Here is a 12,462-nt window from a genome sequence, read left to right on the forward strand (position 1 = left end):
GAGAGAGAGAGGAGAGAGAGAGAGAGGGTGAGGTGAGAGAGATAGAGAGAGGGTGAGGTGAGAGAGATAGAGAGAGGGTGAGGTGAGAGAGATAGAGAGAGGGTGAGGTGAGAGAGATAGAGAGAGGGAGGGAGAGAGATAGAGAGAGGGAGTAGAGAGAGAGAGAGAGGTGAGAGAGAGAGAGAGAGAGAGAAGAGAGAGAGAGAGAGAGAGAGAGAGAGAGAGGGTGAGGTGAGAGAGAGAGAGGGTGAAGTGAGGTGAGAGAGAGAGAGGGTGAAGTGTGAGAGAGAGAGAGTGTGTGTGTGATAGAGAGAGTGGAGAGAGATAGAGATAGTTTTGTGTGTGTGTGAAGAGAAAGAGAGAGAGATTTGTGTGTTTGTGTGAAAGTTATTAGGTTATTTAGGCAAGCTTTATTTAGGGAGCTGCTGTAATAGAAAGTATATAATTATTTTAGGGGTATAAATTCTTCTGATTTGAAAATACTTTATTTTTCAGTGGATCGCAAACCTCAGCTGTCATATATCATCGTACCTGTCTCTTGCAGTCTGGTAGTTATAATCATTATAGTGTTTGGAGTTGCTTACTTCATACAAAGCAGAGAAAGGTAAGATATTTTTTATAAGTAAACCATTCAAGTGAGAATACATGCATTAAGAATGATAATATATTGTAAGCGGAAGTAAAAAAAGAAGTTTGTAAAATTTTGAAGACAACAACTAATACTGAAGCTTTGTATCAGTTTATTATAGAATCTTTAGGTGGGGTTTTATCATAATAGTGAACATTTATAAAAACAGTTATATTATGTGTAAAATTCCAATTTGCATTATATACTGAAGTTTTCTCACTTCAGAAAAATGAAGTGGTCAGTACATTCAGGAATATGCTAATTTTTTTCCTCCTCTTTGCTTTCTAATATCAGGTATTCAGTGGAAGTTGCAGACTTTGACTTTGGAGCCAGTGAAGAGCCTGAATATAAGACTATGTATGAGCAGATTAAAGAGTCTCTTTCTCAAGCTGTGTCAGGCCAAGACTGGGATGCAGATGAAGACAACAAGTGGCGGGATAGAGGGCATGTGGTTGAGAGGCCTCGGGTAAGGGACTACGGCACTGTACCTCGCTGAGATGCCCTCTTGGTTGTAATTAACAAGCCATTTGGCTTAGCATGTTGTGTATGTTATGAATGCTTTTTTTTATCTATTTATTATTAGTATTTTTTTTAGATAATTGGCACCAAGGATTTTGTTTGATATGGCAACTTTTTTTTTTATCGGAAAAAGAAAATTAATTATTGTAGTGTTACATATTTTGTTTCTTATTTTGAAGGGATGATTATTTTTCTTGAAAAAATGTATAAAACTAATATAAAAAGATAGTTTACATGTGAATTTACAGTCATTTGATTGATTTTGTCTAGATACTTAACCCCAAAAGACCAATAGTGCTAGAGTAAGCCTGCCATAAAGCTCATTGTTGAGTACAAGGAGGCTAGAATAATAACAAAAAAAAAATTAAGTACATTTGGTCCTCTTATTTTGATATTTTAAACAAAGTGCATAACATTTCTTTTGAAAAAAAAAAAAAAAGACATTCCGTTTCTTAATTTTAAAATCAATTGTTAATACCCTCAGGTATACTCCTTATAGCTTACACTTGCTAAAGGAAGAAGATTCTAAATTAAAGACAATAATAATGAAAGTAAATGAATTCATGAAATATAAAAGCATGTAAATAAGTTGGTTACCATTTAGCATATATGTTTGTTCATGGGAAGTGCACAAGGAAATGTTCCCTACGTATTCAATTGTTCTCCTTTGTTCGGTCATGGCATGGTTCTGTAACATAAATTATCATATATCATGTGATTTGTATAAAACATTGTTTAATAAGAGCTATTATTATTATTATTATTATTATTGATGCACAGATATGGAAAAGGAAGGAAAGCATAATAATAGTCAATAATAACACATGTTATGGCATGGTAATTAGATTTTTAAAAAATATAGATAATACTGAGAGGATCATCATCATCATCATCATCGTTATCATTATCATTATCCTCCTCCTCCTTCTTCTTCTTCTTCTTCTTCTTCTTCTTCTTCTTCTTCTTCTTCTTCTTCTTCCTTCCTCTCTCCTCCTCCTCCTCCTCCTCCTCCTCCTCCTCCTCCTCCTCCTCCTCCTCCTCCTCCCTCCTCCTCCTCCTCCTCCTCCTCCTCCTCCTCCTCCTCCTCCTCCTCCTCCTCCTCCATCATCCATCATCATCATCATCTTCTTCTTTGTCTTGTCTTCCCTTGTCTTGTCTTGGCAGGAGAATGTCATATGTTTTCTTCCAAAAAGTTGATAGTGCCCAGTTTTGTCCAAATTTACATAAACTTATTATATGTGTTTCACACATGCATCACGACTAATAAAGGAGAACATAAACATGCATGATAGTATTTTCTTCTTTTCTGCTTCTTCTTCTTCATATGCCATCAAACTAACAGTCAAAATGGTAATCAGAGTGTAAATGACAAGAGGAAAGGCAAATGTAGATAACAAACACGTATATCCTATATTTATTTATTTGTTCTCATTTGATTTGTATCCTTATTCTTTACAATCAATTTCCAGGAAGCACTTATGCTTTAGTGAGTGTAAGCTGCAATCAGTTCGGGCATTGATATTTGAATAAGAAATTAAGAAAGGAAATGTCTGTTTCTTCATATACTTTCTCATGCATTTAATTTTAAATACTAAATTGTAAGTGGCAAAGTTTGCATAGATTTTTTTTAACATTGCTTATTTAACAGCAGGACTTACAATGTCATTTGAACACACTATGCTACCAGATAAAATCCCAGCTCAATAACCTTAGAGTGGCGGCAAAATTATTTGTACAAAAAACTGATTGGATAAATGTTATTGATCCTTTTGGTTGTTCTGATCTAATTCTGGCATCTCTATCAGTGTTTGGCAGTATTGCTCCACCCACACATTCTAGTTTGTGAGCCTGTCCTACTCCTCACATATCTCCTGTCCCATGCATAAAGGGACAGAAAGCCTCATTCACTCTTCCCTTTTCCCATAACACACCCACAAGTTTACTGCAAACCTTCTCCCTACACCCTTTGTCTCCATCTCCTACACTGCTGACTCATGGTAACTATTTAAACACTCTTGTTTTGCTACTTGTCAGTCATTTGGCACATTTCACTTGTTGTGTCAAGGGAAACATTTTCTGGTATATAAAATCAGGCATTATCATAGTTGTGTGACAAGGATTGCCTGTGGAACTGAGATCTTTAGGGGTTTATGTAAAGGTACATTTCTTTTTAATATAAGGAAAGTATTAAGACATTACTACTTTACAGAAAAAGGAGAAAGTTTCTGCTTACTGCCTGTTCTTTATTATTATTATTTTTTTTTTGTGTGTGTGTGTGTGTGTGTGTTTATTTGTCCTGCCATTAAATATTTTACGAAACAGCAAGAGCAAGTGAATGACCCAAATGCACATGCATGCACATATACTCATGCTTACACTTATTTGCATGCTCATACACTCACAACATACACATATGATGTAATATAAAGTTGATGTATGAACTGTGATGTACCTAAGGTTATTCACCTAGTGAATGTGGTTCAGTGTGTGGAACTTACGAGACATACTTAGTTACCTGATTACTATTTTGCCATGACTGGAGTCTTTTTGAGTGGTAGATACAACGAGTATGATGCTATTATTATTGCAGTTGTTGGTAATAGTAGTTATATTTTCTTTTATTTTTTTATAGAATCATTTTCCTTTACCTCCTGAGTATTTCATGGGATAAATGAAATCTTGTTTCTTGCTACTTGATTGATGCTACTCAGACTTTAATTAGCTGTAAATAATGTCATTACAAAGTCATCTTAAGGAGACTGTCCTGCTAGGGGGTAGTTTTATCTTTTTTTTTTTTTTCTTTCTTTTCTATCTGCTTATGAGTAGGTTATAATTTTAAATTGAGAAATAAATTCACTGTTAACCCCTTTTTTGTGGGTGGCATTTAATATGATGCCATGGTAGTGTAGTGCTGATGCTGCAGGTGGCATCCCTACAGATGCGGCCCATACAGATATACCCATTTGGCGGACCGCACGGCTTTTGTTAGTTGTGTCATTAAAAAAACAAATTCATTATATATAATAGTGTCCTCCCTGAAGGCAGCATTCTTCCAGTCATGGCTAATGGATGGTACATTCCACACTTGTTAATCAATGGAAATAATGCAAAAGACCTTTCCTAAATGCCAAATGAGTCTAATCAAGAGGTCTCTGTGCTCTTGGCGAGTCTTTCCCATCACACCAGCCTCCGGCCAAAATGTTCATACCAGCAAATTCATGTCACCCTTAGCCCACAGCCAAAGTTTTTCATGATGTTATAGTCACATCATCTTGATTGTAGGGGTTAATATTCAAAGTAAAGATAAACTACAAAATAAGAAAAAAAATATAAAATTGACCATATAATAAAATCTTGGACAGTTCATATGTATCTTGCAGATTGGATGTAAAAGTTAAGAATTAAGAAAAAATAGAATAAATAAAATCAAATTAGACACGGTATAGCACGCACCTAATATGAAAAACTCATTAATCCCAAAGACAATTAATTTAATAGCCATTTGAAGGAATAAGAATAAACAGTAGTAATAGTTGTTTGATTGATGTGGTTTAAACTAATCAGTATAGACAGTGATTAATTATCAGACCAATATGTAATAAAAACAAGCTTTACCTCAGGTAAGTAGTGAGTGAGTCAGTGAGTGAGTCATTGCTACAGACATGTCTGTACATACACAAGACACTGATCGTACATTTATATATTGAGGACGAGTGCAGAAGTTTTTATCAAGCACTCCAGTTTGTTACCTTTTCTTTGAGATATTAGGGCAGTACCATAGTTTGTTTGAGTCACTGTTTAGCACCTGCATGAAACAAATGTTCTTTAAAATTCCATATATAGTTTGCAATGAACAGTGAAATAATGTTTTTACTATTAGTCCTGTTACAAAGAAAAATCATTGATGGCTTGTAGTTAGTTACTGGGTTAAATTGTTATCTCGCTTCTTTTTGTAATATTTACTTGCACTATGATTATGATGGGTGGTGTTGATGTGCTTTATGTTTTTGATGATCTTTATGTTGAACAGTATGATATCATTATCGTCTAATATATCTTGATTTTAGAGCATGTTCATCAAAGAAAGTTTGTAAAGTTTTAGCACATTTTCTTTCATTATGGTTAATAGTTAATGAGTGCATAGATTTTTTCCCCCCAAAGTGGGAGGAAATATGCAATAATTTGTCTTAAGTAGGACCCAGTGTTAAAATTTTCAGTATCACATTTTTTTATTGTAATTATAATTTTGCATCATATTGTTGTAAATTTATTGATAGAAGGGTCATTGTGGTAGCTAATAAAAAGTTTTTCTTTTCAGATTCTTGAAGAAGAAGATTAGTATGTATTATCTTATGAGTGCCTTGTAATCTAATGGTAATTGGGCACTGGTGATATGCTTGTATATACTGTTTTATAGAAAAAGACTGACTGATGTACAGAAGCCTATCATAAGATATATCATTTATAGTAAATATGAATTGTACATTATATTTCATATAAAAATGCATATTAGGTGTGTAAAATTTAGATAGGTTGCTATTGTTATTCTACATAACTGTTTCAGTGATGAGGGATTTTGTAGATAATTCTATACTTTTTTTTTTTTCTTTCTTTCTTTTTTCTTTTTTTTAACATTCCTTTACCTGTTGGATCCAGGTGCCTTACTGGTTCATATATGGACTAAAGTCTAGGCATGAGGCTTTCTTGAGCAGTCAGTCTACTGGATGTGTTTCTTGTAGGCCTGGCCCACACGAACACTCACGCACAGTATCAAGACTTCTTGCCTCTTTGTAGTTCTTTTTCTGCAGATGCATTTTGGTTGTTTTGCCATTTTCTATATTTGTCATGTGTTATGCTTTTCCATGAGCAGACTCTATATTATCTCTCCATGTAGTTAGCAATAACAGTAGCAATATATAACATGTTTTTTCCCTCCCAATATTATTCAATTTTCTGTAACAGCGGGCCAGATTTGGTTCCTGTATATGGACATTGTGTCCTCCCTGGAAATAGCCCTTTCCCAGGCATGGCTCATGGCTCGTATACTACACTCTCATGGACAAGTGTAAATTGTGAATGGGCCTAAATATCCCTCCAGTTGCTTTGTGTACTCTTCACAAGAAATCCCTATCACCCATCAATTTGCAACAGTTTACCATGGTGAAACATTAATATCACCTGCCCTTTGGCCTAATTTTTTTACTCATGATGAGTTTTCATTACTTGTCCCACAACCAAAATTTTTTGTGATGAGGTCCCAATCACCCGGATCCAATGGGTTAATATTTTGATAAGACCATTTAAGTTTAGGTTTGATTACCCAAGAGCTTTTCTATGTAATATACAATTCATTGCAATCTATATTCAAAGTTTATCCTGGTATTTCTTTCAAGGTAAAGATTATCTGATAAACTTGGGCATTCACTCATGACATGTCACAATCTCAGACCTTATGAAAAGATGTACCCAGAACAGTCAGCAATATAAGATTATCATATTAGAGGTAATGTTTCCTATAATCTATAGGACTAATAATGAAAAAGAGTATTGTCAAGTAAATGGCATTTGAATTTCTCAAATGCATGCACATACTTTGTTAAAGTTTGTCAGTGCTTTGATCTTGTTCATAATTTTATTTACTTTTCACAGTACTTTGCATTCATTATTAGAGTAATATCTTGCCAGGTGAATATCTGTACAAAAGTTGAAGGTAATATCTTATATTTATTGTTTTATTTATGTATATTGCAATTGTATTTTTTATGTATAAAAGATATTTGAATTTTATTTGTTTGAAAGTTGGTAACTAGAAGTCATTGCATAACTTGTGTAACATTAAAGCAGTAAAGTCATTACACTAAATCTGGATTTTACACCTTTTAAGGCAAACAATAATCTGCTTGGTCTTTTAGAGAACAATGTAAATGACATATATAACTATAGATTACAAAAAGTGGGTGATGTTAGAATATTACAACTTGGGAAGTGATTATCAGTGACTTTCCATGAATGACAATATGTTATGAATACTGGAAATGATTATAGGCAGAAGTGTATATATGATGTATTTTATTGCCTCTTATTAAAATCAGTGATGCATATAATGTAAATTATTGATACAAGTTTGAATCTTGCCATTTCCCCCAATATATGAAGCTGTAATGATCAGACATTTTGAGATACATCAGTTGTTTTATTTAACATTTTTAGAAGAACTATTATATTATTTAACACAGATTTTGACATTTAAAAGCAGAATAAAAAAATATTTTTTTAAATAAAGAATTTGTAAGGACAGATATAATTAGAAACTTTATTTATGGATATAAAAAAATAAATTCTTATGGTCATCATTCATCTGTTGATGACAGGAGAGCATACATATATGGGTAGTGTCCACTGTGATATTGTTTTATTAATTTTGTTTACATGGGAGGTTCCAAAGAGTAATTTTTGAGCTTACTTGACTGAGTCTGTTTACCTTTTTCCTTGATCTTTGGGGGGGATTTATTTTTATTACTATTATTATAGTCAAATATAGAAATATTGATATAGATAAAATTGGTGATAATAGTTATAATAGAAATTACAACTTTTTTTCCTTAAGAATTCAAGCAAGATGAGATTAACAAGGCTTTGTAAAAGACTTTTTGATGAAAGATAAGTAGCACCACTTTAGCTTGTTGAACCCAAAAAATGGAGATGACTTTTCCCAGGAGTATTTTTTGTTTTACTTTAGGTAATCAAGTAAATCACACAAATAATTATTTAACTTGCCATTTCTGGCATCTCATGAAAAGTCCTCATTTGGTGAAGCATGGTAATGTCATTTAGCTTAGCTCCTTTGAAACCTTAGTCTGTATCAGTATATTGTGAAAGTGTTTCCTCAATATATATTTATATATATTTTTTGACAGTTCAGTATGGTGTTGGGTAATTAAAATTGTTTTTTCAAGGCTTACCACTCGACTTCCCAAAAAAGTAGAGTAATCACACTTGAAGCAATTTAAATCTTGGCACAGTATTCATGCAATACATTTTTCAGCAGAGTGCTTAATCTATTATCTCACGACAATAAATGAATGAATAACAGACCTGTGACATGCATCTCCTACTTCTGCTTCTTTGGATGCATACATATTCTTCACTTGATCAAATCCCTTCTTTGCCTATTCCTACTTTAATTCATTTACTAATCCTCTCTCCCTTTACCCATCTTTACCCTTTCGAATACTATCCTGCTACTGTATGACTGTTGATGTGTAGCACATAATCATTAACTCCCCGCCCCCCCTTTACCCTTTCCGATATTATACCTTCCTATGGTGCTACTTGACCTTTGATGCCTAGCACATTTATTTTGCCTTTTATCCATTAACCATTCCCTTAAGACATTCATCATGTCTACTCTCCTGCACTTACTACTTTCTCATACAAGATATACATATTTTAATTATCAGTATAACATTTGTCTGGTTTTCCTTTCTACAACTGCCATTTCTAGTCTTGCAACTACCTGTTGATAAGTACGGCTTGTAGATAATGGTTATAAATCATGGGAAAATACTGAAATATATATAGAAACCTTATTAATAATTATGGTATGTGAAGGCAAACAAGTAGGTGGGGCTCAATACGGCTGCCAACAAGGATTTTCAGTGAGACTGTGGTGCTACCTACCTTTTTAAGTACCATTTTTTTTACTAAGTTCTTGCGAAAGCGTGTCAACAAAGCTTATTTTAAAAACTATTGTGGACAGCAATGGGTCATATACACAGAGAAATTCCATATTGTTAATATGATTGGTAGCATGTTCTCAATTCAACAGTCACAATGAACTTAACAGTTATTCCACCACTGTACATTACGTTGAAATAGTAATGCAATAATTTATGCCTAACATGACAGTTGTTTATAAATAGAATACGGAAATTTTTGGGTACTAATCTGTTGTATGCACTTAAAGATTTACTCTGATACAATTTATTTTAATTGATTTGAAAAGATCCTGTCACAAAATTATATGATAAATGTTTTTGATAAAAAAGTATGTGTTCCCACTTTGGCAATATCCAATAAATCTATTGAATCTGGAGAATGTCTTTCTCAACAAATAAAGTATTGAATTTAAGAGTATTTTTTTTATGTTAACCCCTCACCCCTGCCCACCCCACCTTAATCCCATTGTTATCGTGATGAGGTTGGTATTATTAAAACACTGGTGCCTGCGGGTTCCGCAATTCAGTCCCCATGGAAGGGTGCGGGGAGCCCCGCATTCGCAATCCGTATTATTAAACAGCGCGGGCAAGCCACTTCCCAACGGACTTTTGCGGAGACTATAAGCACGCCTGATGCATCCTGCTCGCCTCAGTTGGTACGCCTAATGCGGTCTTAATTACGATTTACAGCCTAATTTATCGTACGGGTTTTCGGGAAAAATAGTGTCAAAGCCGACTATTGGAATGCCAACTGTTATTTACAATTGTCATATTTACAATCGCTCTCAAAACTTTTGATCGTACAGGAAAGTTCAGGGTTACCAACATGAGCAAATACTATTGTTGCAGATTCTCTTTGCAACAGCGTGGCGTAGGCGAGAGTAAAAGATGGCACGTCTCTAGTTTCCCTTTATTCCCCAGTTAAATTACATGACACGGAAAATAATCCATCAGAATTCCACATGCGTAGAGGCGCCCGTGTGGTTCAGTTCTGCTTTTTCCCCTTTCGGCTTATCTTGGCCAATAATGAAGACGTTATACCCTTCTTAGGGACAATGAGGCTTGCTCCTTCATCAAAAAGCCCCACCAATTCAAACTCTCCCGATTCCCCGACCCCAGGTTGTTCTTTGACCACGGCTCCGAACACTGCAACTACTACCCCTTCCTCAATGCCTAGTACGTTCTCCACCCAAGTCAGCACTCAATCTCCAGGAGACATTCCTACTCTCACCAAAATGTTCAACTTCATTACCTCTACCCCCACAATCTTCAACGACTCCATCTTCCCTTATTACTATTCTACAGCCTTATTGCCCATCTCCGTAATACTACCTCCCTCAACACTACTCCCTCTTCCATACGCCCCCGTCCTTCTATTACCCCCATCTCTACAACTATCTTAAATACTCTATTTAGGCCAGCCAAATGGATGCGATTTTTTGTGATTCTCCACACGGCTCCCTACTCTAACAAAACACTTCTCTTCCAGCAATGTCTCCAAAAACAAGTAGGCAAAGTCTCTTTCCGTAGCCGACACGATCGTTTCCGTCTCGCCACAGTAACATCTGAAACCCAAGCTATAGCATTTTCAACTCTAACTGATCTCTCTGGTAACCCCATTCCTACAGAACCTCATCCAACCCTCAATACTTGCACTGGAACTGTCTCTATCTCCCCAGTAAACTGCCCTATCTATAACAAAAATTGGTCAGATTGTGGAGAAGACTTCCTCGCCTGCCTCACGGACAATGATGCGATAGCAGTACAATGCTACTCCAATCCTCCCAGAGGTCATCGTAAGAACCCCACTAACATTGCCAAAATTACTTTCTGTAGACATGACCTTCCCTTTCATGTTTACACTGGTGGGACAGGGAGTCCCTCCCTGTCCGATCATACCAACCTCCTCCCCATGAGTGCCAAAATTGTTGGCGTTTAGGATTTCGTGCTAAACATTGCCGTTCCACAGCCCGATGTGCCTGTTACTATGTGCCCAACCTGTTCATACTCGATCAAACTGCTCTGCACATTCACGTACATGTGCCCCACCTACAGATCTGAATAGAGGTGGCAACGCTCAGACTCATTCTACGTGAAGCCAGATAGGAAGCACGTTGACGAAGTTTTTCTCTTAGTCCTTACTCCAGTAATGTCGCTCGCTCTGCCCCTCCCCTCCCTCCCAAGACGTTCCAACACCCACCTCTATACCTATCCCTTCTACATCTTACTTCCCCACTTCTGCCTCCTACCTTCCCAGTCAAATTCTTTGCCATTCTAAACCCAGACAATCCAATCTTTACTGCTGCCCCAATACCTTCCCTTCTCCCTCCCTACACTACCCGCAGCAGACAGACTATACGTTCTACTCTTTCTTCTCCTACCACACACTCACCTCCACCTACCTTTACCTCTACTCCTTAGATACCTGTCTCCTCCCCCCCCTCATAAGAAAACCTTTGTCTCACGAAACTCCCCAACCAACTCCTTTACAGAAACCCTTGAAGATATTCAAAATTATCTACTTGAGTCCCAAACTGACACCGAAACCCCTCACCCACCCTCAAATCCCACAACTCCCGCTCTCTCCACACTCAAGTGACTGCTGATATCCATTCTCCTCCTACTCATATTCCCCCTACACCCCTTCCTCCTACTCCCTCTCACCACAGCCCATCCCCCCCAGCTCCAGCTCCACCTACATTAACCCTCCCTCCATCCCCTGTATCCCTTCCACTCCCCCCTGGGTACACATATGAATCCCTTATGTCACAACTATGCCCTTCCCCAGATCCTCCACCTCCTGATACCCCTCCTGATACACCCTCCCCCCTCTCATTCCCTATCTCACCCCCTAGCTCCTTCCCCTTGAAATTCTCCAACACGCACTGTAACCTTTATCACTCATAGAACAACTAAAATATACTCTCCTACATTGGAATATTCGTGGTTTCCGTTCTCATAGACCTGACCTTCGTCATATCCTCTCTTCTTATAACCCATTCATTATCTGCCTCCAAGAGACTTTTCTTACACATCCTCCTATACCAATCCAACTACCATTTTGTCTCTTCTTCACACTCCCTTTTTGTCTCGTCAATACTTATCCATCAGAAAACACATTGTCATACCTCCCTTCCAAACCACTGTCCTGTGCACAATTATTCGCATCGTTCTTAGCTGTTGGATCAGTTATTTCAGTCTACTTCTCCCCTTCCCACCCCATTGACTTTGTTGTCTTTGAAAATCTAATACCAAACTTCAACCACCTTTCCTCATAGTTGGTATTTTAACTGCCACCACACTCTTTGGGGTGATTCTATCACCGACTCCCGTGGCCGATCCCTAGAACGCTTCCTCTCCACAACTGACCTTATGCTTAATTCAGGTCGCCCCACACACTTTGGCATGCGCATGCAATCTTTTTCATGTATTGATCTCTCTCTATGCTCCCCTTCTCTTCATTTAGATTTCCCATTGGTCAATTCTTTCCCTATAGTGACCACTTTCCAGTTCTCCTCTCTCCTACGTCATATGTACCACTTCCTAATTCCCCACGCTGGTGCTTTGATAGAACTGACTGGCGTGCTTTCACTTCAC

The 12,462-nt window shown here is 36.8% G+C and overlaps 1 protein-coding gene across 1 annotated transcript; it reads left to right on the plus strand.

Moving 5' to 3' along the window:
* Nucleotides 1-495: 495 nt before the first annotated feature.
* Nucleotides 496-9,278, plus strand: LOC119574315 (the record flags this gene model as incomplete). Its single annotated transcript, XM_037921509.1, is given in 3 exon segments — nt 496-604; nt 923-1,094; nt 5,466-9,278. Coding segments are annotated over 3 exon segments (302 nt in total), but the record flags the coding sequence as incomplete, so codon positions are not given.
* Nucleotides 9,279-12,462: the final 3,184 nt, after the last annotated feature.

The sequence above is a fragment of the Penaeus monodon genome, chromosome 6 (assembly GCF_015228065.2).
Source record: "Penaeus monodon isolate SGIC_2016 chromosome 6, NSTDA_Pmon_1, whole genome shotgun sequence".
NCBI lineage: Eukaryota > Metazoa > Arthropoda > Malacostraca > Decapoda > Penaeidae > Penaeus > Penaeus monodon.